Source organism: Pistacia vera, unplaced genomic scaffold (genome assembly GCF_008641045.1).
Source record: "Pistacia vera cultivar Batoury unplaced genomic scaffold, PisVer_v2 Contig40, whole genome shotgun sequence".
In the NCBI taxonomy this organism is placed as follows: Eukaryota; Viridiplantae; Streptophyta; class Magnoliopsida; order Sapindales; family Anacardiaceae; genus Pistacia; species Pistacia vera.
The window spans coordinates 2,710,436-2,719,082 of NW_022196224.1; the positions used below are offsets into that span (position 1 = coordinate 2,710,436).

The 8,647-nt window shown below is 36.0% G+C and overlaps 2 protein-coding genes across 2 annotated transcripts; both read left to right on the top strand.

The window, feature by feature from the left end:
• The first annotated feature begins 3,839 nt into the window (after window positions 1-3,839).
• LOC116141746 (UDP-glycosyltransferase 13-like) lies at window positions 3,840-5,422 on the top strand. Its single transcript, XM_031427234.1, has one exon. The coding sequence runs from the start codon at window positions 3,885-3,887 to the stop codon at window positions 5,295-5,297; it is 1,413 nt and encodes a 470-aa protein (XP_031283094.1). The 5' UTR covers window positions 3,840-3,884; the 3' UTR covers window positions 5,298-5,422.
• Window positions 5,423-5,616: 194 nt separating this feature from the next.
• On the top strand, window positions 5,617-8,046 carry LOC116141748. The gene is made up of 4 exons (XM_031427235.1): window positions 5,617-5,919; window positions 6,986-7,075; window positions 7,176-7,272; window positions 7,502-8,046. Exons 1-4 carry the CDS (start codon window positions 5,700-5,702, stop codon window positions 7,641-7,643), a joined length of 549 nt encoding a protein of 182 aa, XP_031283095.1. The 5' UTR covers window positions 5,617-5,699; the 3' UTR covers window positions 7,644-8,046.
• Window positions 8,047-8,647: the final 601 nt, after the last annotated feature.

Below are 8,647 nucleotides of genomic sequence, written 5' to 3' on the forward strand. Positions count from 1 at the left end.
TTATCAAAACAAAAACACAATAGAAAGGTACTCACAACCAAATTACGACAAAACAAACACTTACAAACAAATAAATAAATAAAGACTACATACCTATAGTCTCACTTGATAAAAAAAAAAAACATAAAATAAAATCAATCTTGCAAAACTATAAAAGCCCAAACACACCAGTAATATTCAACAAATAATTAAATAGATAAATAAATAACTGAAGAAGATAAATGGAGTTTACGAGCCTTAAATTTTGGATAAGGCCGTCGGAATTCGCAAATTGAGGGAGAACTACCGGGCAACAACGTAGAACTAATGAACAGCGAATTAAAAAAAATAATTAAAGACGTAAAACTAATGAGTTGATGACATTTTCATCTATGAGGTTTGAAGAAAATATTATTTTGACCTACTAAAATATAAAAAAAAATCATTATAGTCCTTGTCAGACTATTGTATTAATGCTTTGAAATTGAAATGTCTATACCTCTATAGAATAAAAATTTTGGACTTTGCAAATTAATATAATATAATAAAAAATGAATAAAATTTATAAAAAAATTAAAAAACCTTTTCACAACCAAAATTAAATATTTAAAATATAAATCCCTACCTTCAAAACCAAAACTAAAAAAAAAAAAAAAAAAATCTCATATAAAACTTTATTTTATAATTAATGGTCCTTAATTTTTTAAATTAAAAGTTTTTTTTTTTTAATTTCATTTAATTATTCTTAAAAAGTGTAAGATGACAAGAATACTTTTATAGTGTTAAAATTTTTCTAACTACAGAAGTCTAATAGTAGGGGTGGGCAAAAAATAAGGTAAAACCGAAACCAGTAGGTACCTAGGGTTCCAATTCCTATTCCTATTCAGAACCGGCCCTCACAGGTTCGGTTTTGGTTCTAAAAAATCGGAACTGGTACTGTGTAGTTTCCATTTTGGTTCCACCATTGTAGGAACTGGAATCGAGACTCAAGTACTCGGGTATGAACCAAGACTGAACTATATCTTTGTAAACTATTTGTAATTTTTAGAGATATATTTGTCATTTTTGTGAATAATAGAGGTAATTGTAATTTTTTCAGGTATTTGACAGGTTTCGGTTCCAAATCCCAGGAACTAGGCAGTTCCAGTTCCATGGGATTTGGGCTGGTACCCAAACCTAGAGCTGGTCAAGGACCAGTCCCAAGCAGGCTCGGGCTTGGGCCCGTTTAGGACTGGTCCCAAATGGGACCAGTCGCTTATGGGCCTGGGATCGGTCCCAGGCCCATGAGCAATATTAGGACCCGAACCGGTCCCTAGGACTAGTCCTATGGGCCCAAGACCGGTCCTAGGAGCCTGGAAAATTTCTTTTCCCCCCTGATCTTTTTTTATATTTTAGGGGCGAAATGAAATTTTGTAGGAGGTTTTTAGTATTTTTCAAGGGTAGATTAGTGAGTTTCTAAATATTTAATTTGGTGATTTGGTGAAGCGTCGTCATACATCGGACACGAACCTCTTTGATGGTCGGGAGGGTTGGGCTATGCCCGTACCCGTTGACTGGCAGCTCGCATGTGTTTGACTACACCTCGTCTCGATTGAATGTGGTTGTGGAATTGCAGCTGTTGCATCTGGAGGAAAAGGTGAAAATGGATTGAACAATTCCATTTCTTCAGCGGATGAAACATGAAATTCATTTAGGGATGATCCTCCGAATGCATCATTTCGGGAATCCATTATGAATTTATGATAAAATAATAAATAATTATAATTAAATTAAATTAAATAATAATATGAATAAGAGATGATATTGAAAAATAGAAAAAATTGAATAATATAAATAAATAAATTATATGAATAAATTATAAATATAAATATAAACTGAATGAGAATTTGATTGAAGATTTGGAGTAAAGAGATAGAGAGAATGAGAGATTGAGTGGTGTGAAAAAAATAAAAGATTTTAGAGTTATTTATAGTGTTGGGGGGGGGGGGGGGGGGGGGGGGGGGGGGGGTGGGGGGGGGTGGGCGGGTGTTTGGATGAAAAAAAAGCCCCTATAATTTCCCTATAATTTTTTTAAATTTGTAAAATTTAATTTTAACCTCTATAATTTATGTTTATTTCAAAATTTATAGGGATTTTAATAATTTCAAGGGGGGACAGGGGGGAATGAAAAAAAAAACCTCTATAATTTTTTAAATTTGTAAAAAAAAATTTTAAAAATTTTAACCCCTATAATTTATGTTTATTTCAAAATTTATAGGGGTTTTAATAATTTCAAGGGGGACAGGGGGGAATGAAAAAAAAAAAACCCTATAATTTTTTAAATTTGTAAAAAAAAATTTAACCCCTAAAATTTATGTTTATTTCAAAATTTATAGGGGATTTCAATAATTATACAAAGGACTAAAAGGAAAAAGTGTAAAAGAATTTGGGCCCAGGCCCGAGCCTTGGAAGAAGGCCCAGTAGAGGGACCAGGCCCTCCTCTGTAGGCTTGGTCCTAAAAGACCAGGTTTTTGGGCTGGGTTTTTAGACCCAGTCCCAAATGCCCACCTCTATCTAACAGTAAACTTGACAAAACGGGTGGATGGACCGGATACAGTGCGGGTCTAAACAGATACGAGTCTTAAACAGGTTCAATACTTTAGGCCCGTATCCTACCCTACACGGGTAGGGATGGACCCGCGGGTGCCCGTTTCTGGTGAAGTTCCTCTTGACCCTTCTTCTCAAAGTGCTTTAGGACCCTTCCAACGAATCTCAACAGCAAATCTTTGTTCTTTTTTCTTCCTTCTTCTCTACAATCTCATGCGCCAGATCCCACCCCTCCATCCTCTATACCACCATTTTCACCTCGTACTTCTTCGTCACAACTCACAAGAGGCGGCCATGGCTGCCACCTCATCATCTTTATCACCATTCTTCAAACCAAACCCAAACCCAAAAGCAAATACCCAAAAAAGAATAATCTCAAAATTTTCAAATCCTTGAAAAAACAAAAAGAAAAGAAAACTTGTTTCCAAAATTACACAATATTTTTCATTCTTTCTCGTAACTCAACCACACAAAACAAATCCAAAAAAGAAAAATTCTTAAAAGCTTCGAAATCTTGAGAAATACGAAGAGAAAACAATTTGAAGAAATGGAAATGTGCTGCTCTACAACCTATCTTGATGAACCAGAAGTGAGAAGGGCTAGGTGAACGGAGATTGTGAATGATTTTGATAGGAAAGAGGCGGACTACGAATGAACCAGAGAAAAGAAGTTTGTGAATACATTTAGCCAACTCTACCTGGCAAAAAGTTTGATGGGATAGGCCAAAAAGTTTGATGGGATAGAAGAGAAGTTAAGTTTGGAGAGACAGAGAAGGCAAACAAAAGGTATTGTAGCTTGTAGGCGTCTGCTCACATGCTACGAAAGAGAAAAACTTTTTTTCTTTAAATTAAAAACGGACACCCACGGGTACGCGCGTATGTATCCAGTCTTATCCGTTTATAAAACGGGTAAGGTCGGGTACGAATTTTAAAAAACGGGTTTAATAATACAGACTTATATCTTATATAATTTATTTGGATATGGGGTCGACCTGCGGGTCCTAACCCATTTTGCCAGGTCTATCTAACAGGGACTATAGTGGCTTTTTAAGATTTTACTAGATCAAAGTGATACTTTCTTCAAACCTTAGGGATGAAAATGTTATTTACTCTAAAACAAAGTAGAGAAAGCAATGTAATAGAGACGAGAGAGAGGAAGTGGGATTAATAAAATTGTCCAATTGATTTAAAAAAAATTCTGCCAGTTGTCATGTAAGTTTTATATTTAGCTAGTACCACTTTTATTTTCATATTATATATTCGTATGTAGATCAGAGGGAGACAGAGCTCCTTCTTCCCTAATTTCTCTCACCCGAAAAAATGTCAACTTCTGATGAACTCGACTCCTATCCACATGTTGCTCTCCTCCCAAGCTCTGGTATGGGACATCTAATGCCCTTTCTTCGACTAGCTGCAACACTTGTTCAAAATCATTGCCGTGTCACTTTAATCTCCCCTTGTCCTACTGTCTCAGTTGCAGAATCTCGAGCTATCTCTAGTCTCTTTTCTACTTTTCCTCAGATCACGGAAAAACAGTTTCATCTCCTTCCTTTTGATCCTTCTTCAGCCAATTCTGTTGACCCTTTTTTCCTCCAGTGGGAAGCTATTCGTCGTTCAGCTCACCTTCTCACTCCTCTCCTCTCTTCTCTGTCTCCTGCTCTCTCTGCTTTTGTCACAGATGTTAGTTTGACTTCCTCTGTTGTTCCAGTTACTGTAAACTTGGGTCTACCAAACTATATTTTCTTCACCTCATCAGCCAGAATGTATTCTCTCTTCGAGTCTTTCCCACCTTTTGTTGCATCCAAAACCAGTTCTGATTCTGTTCAGTTGGACGAAGTTATTGAAATCCCAGGCCTTTCTCCAATACCCGTTTCTTCAATCCCTCCAGTACTTCTAAATTTAAATCATCTCTTTACTACTATGCTCATACAAAACAGTCAGAGCTTCATAAAATCAAATGGGATTTTAATTAACACATTTGAAGCACTAGAAGCCGACATGCTACATGGGATTAATGGCAAAAGAGCTGCAGATGGGCTTCCACCCTTCTATAGCATTGGACCACTTTTGCCATGCGAGTTTGAGAAAATAGAGTGCAGTGCGCCTGTGAACTGGCTTGATGACCAACCAGAGGGGTCGGTCGTGTATGTTAGTTTTGGCAGTAGGTCCGCCTTGTCAAGTGAACAAATAAAGGAGCTTGGAGATGGGTTAGTAAGGAGTGGGTGTAGATTTCTTTGGGTGGTGAAATGTAAGAAAGTCGACAAGGAGGATGAAGAAAGTTTGGATGAGTTGCTTGGTCAAGAGCTTTTCGAGAAAATAAAAAAGCATGGATTTGTTATTAAGAATTGGGTTAATCAACAAGAGATATTGGGTCACAGAGCTGTTGGTGGGTTTGTTACTCATGGTGGGTGGAACTCATTGGTGGAGGCTTTCTGGCATGGAGTGCCAATGTTAGTATGGCCACAGTTTGGGGATCAGAAGATCAATGCAGAAGTAATTGAAAGAAGTGGGTTGGGAATGTGGGTCAAGAGCTGGGGCTGGGGTACACAGGTCCTGGTGAAAGGAGAGGAGATCGTAGAGAGAATTAAGGATTTGATGGGAAACGACCCGTTGAGAGTGCAAGCCAAAATTTTTAGAGAAGGGGCAAAAAAAGATATTGCAGTTGGTGGGAGTTCTGAGAGGATCTTGAAGGAGTTCATAGAGGATTGGAAGAAGAACAGTAGCACAGTTTGATGGTTAATTCAAGGCTGCATGTTTTCACATTTTGACCAGCACCCAGCACCCAGCTTTCTGTTTAATTTGTTGTTCTTCTAGTTTAATTGAAGGCGCGCAACCTAGAATTTTGGTTTGATATGCAATAAACGGTTTTGTTGTTCTGGTAAAGCAAATCCTTGCGGACCGGATAATCATAATTAGATGTTAACATGTCTGCAAATTGGGTTTTATTTAGATGATGAAAGTCATTTGTTATTTTAAACACGTAATACTACTAAATTATCTGAAGTAAGTGGAGCCCAATAACAGGATGCCGCAAGTGCATTCTATCGAATTTGGGTTGGTTAATATCAACCGTTAGTTTTCGCTCCTTATTATCTTTCTCTCCCTCGCCAAGAGAGACTGAGAGAGGGTCCAGCCATGGTTTTCTCCACACTATCGCCTCTCTCATTCCCCAACTTGACACTCTGCGCTAAACCCAATAATCTTCGTAACAAGATCCCATGTGGGTGCGATAAAAAACTCCCAAGTTGTTCCACTTCTTCTTGTTCGTCACCGTCTTCCTCACCATTTCACGTGCTACGCTACTCCATTATTCCTCTGGCAGCTTCAGCTGCCATTCTTCTTTCTTCAAATCCAGGTAAACTGTTGGATATTTTATTATTATTGGTGTTTTCAGCTGTAATATATCTTATTGAATTCTTGTTTTTATATAAATATTTTTTTCTCGAATGATGGAAGAGGAACCAACCATTCCATAGGTCTCTCTACTGACAAGGGTTAGTGTTAGGTTTATTTCATTCCAGGTTGAATAAAATATTGGCAAGCAATTCGATTCGTGTTAGGTTTATTTCATTCCAGGTTGAATAAAATATTGGTAAGCAATTCGATTCGTGTTAGGTTTATTTCATTCCAGGTTGAATAAAATATTGGTAAGCAATTCGATTAGTGTTAGGTTTTGACTTTATATTCTGGTGTTGATGACAAGCATGTCTGATTTTACAAGTTTTGTATTAATTAATGCAAGTTGGGACTTCATTGTTATGATAACAACTTTACTTTAGACAAAATTCTGAAATTATTTAACATTTTGTTTTCCTTGCTTACCAGTAGCATTACTTAAAAGTAGAAATGTTGATTATGTAACAAGTAAGACGAGTATTTACACTTTTAATGGGATATCATCCTCTTTTACAGTTTGGCATGGAAGGTATAAAGTAGATATCGCTCATTCTGGAGAAGGGATAGAAAAGCATTTCAGTGATTTCATAATTTACTGAAAAAACAGCAAATAAACTTAGATAAATTGAATTAATATTCATTTTCTACTTTTTATTCGTTATTTTTACAAAAAAAGTGAAATGGTGTGCACCTGTGGCACAATCTATCCTTACCAGAATTATAGAAGTGTGGTTAGGGGTTCACTTTGATTTTGAAGCTACTGTCTAGATACACGTCATGGTAATTACAAATGAATCAATTTTACAAGACCTGAAATGGGTGATTCTTCTATAGGTAATAATGCTACCATCCTCTGTCACAAAGCCAATACCAATAAAAAAGATAGTTGTTGCATCATGTTATGGATGTTCGAAGTTATCATCTCTATATTATTGCTCCTTCAGCCTCTGGGGACTTTATTGTCTATGGAGACTAATGTATTTATGATATTTGTAAATATAACTGATCATCTGAGTTTTTTTCAGCTGAAGCTGGATTTTTGTCTGGATTACCTGGAATTGAGTCAGTTCCTGGTCCTGAGTTGCCTCAAATTGACTTTCTTAATCGCTTCAACGGTTAGATCTCCCAACTTGTTTGTGTGATTACCAATTACTTGTACATTCTGTTCTTATTTGATATGATAAACTGGGTTGAGAGTTGAGACTCCTTTTGCAGAGGAAAACCAGAAGAAGTACGCAGAAAATGATGCAAGATTTAAAGAATCACCCCTGCTCAAGAAGCTGCTAGAGAAATCCAAGTTGAATAAAGAGAAGTAAATTATTGGCTATGTAACTTATGCTCTATTTTATGTTCAACTTTCAAATGAATCTACTTCAAACTCAGTTTTGCATGCAGCAAGTTACAACACTCACCGTACGAGGCTAATTATGTTGGTGGCATCCTATTATCAAATTAGATGAGCCCATTTTTATAGTAATTATGCATATAAATATCATATGAAATACTAAATGATAATGTTACTATATTATGGAAAATTTCAGGAACCGACTACAAATTGAAAACAAGTACTGCTTGCGTGGGGCAGAGTGGGGAGTTGGTGATTGTTCAGCGGAGGGGATGTCGGTGGAGGAGAGAGATAAATTCATTGAAATGCTGAAGCAAAAGGCTGGAGTAAATGAATGAACCCTTTCTACGTAATGATTTACTGGATTAGCAGTAGAGACAAACCTCCCCCCAGAGTACCACGTTTCATATAGTTTTTAAATTAGATATATGGTTGAATGGTGGTCATTTTTTACTAATCGTTTATGTACTATGAAAGAGATGATATGTATTGACATTAGTCTCTGATAGCAAGTAAGCTGTTGAGTTCAGCTCTTCATCAACTTATTAAGCTCATCACTTGACCGTATATGTGGTTGGAGTATAGTTTTATTTTTTGGGTGCATCTTTTGATGAGGCAACTTTCAGATCAATGTTCTTCTACTTAGTTGGTGACAATGGTGTAGGAGAACTTTATATTAGAAGATGTATTTCTTTTTTCTTGTATAATACATAAGTGATCTAAAGCACAACTTGGTTTTCACTTCAAGTAATAGTTATTAAGTTCAGAAAGGATGTAATCCCCGTTTAGAAGGAAAACTGAGAACAGCACAGCTTTTGTTGCCATGTTTATGTGCTTTCACTTGAAAATGATGATGTAGTTGACTTGGAATTTTTTTGGACGACAACTCCTGCGCTTGCAAAATAACTGAACGACATCATTTATTCTAAAAACATCGTTGTTCATTGACGACAATGTGTGATTAAAATTACTGATTACGTACCAACAATAAATTGGTGGGCAACATGACTTGCACTACAAATTCCAGTTAAGCGCAAGTCGTGCAAGGCAAAGCTTTCTCTTTTTTGCTCCAAGTTTTAACAAAAATTTCTTAAATTTATTTATTTGAAAATAGATTCATTAACAAGTCTGGTTTAGAATTTGTGAAGATTTTGAGTATAAATACTAAATTGTTAATGGAAATAGACATGTTATGACTTTTAAATAATTATTTTTGAATAAATAAATAATACTTTAATAGGTTTATTATTTTAACTTTGAAATAGCATATATTAAAGAACTGATTTATTGAACACCAATCATTAGCAGATGAACAATAATTTATTTGGTAAAGCAAAAGGGG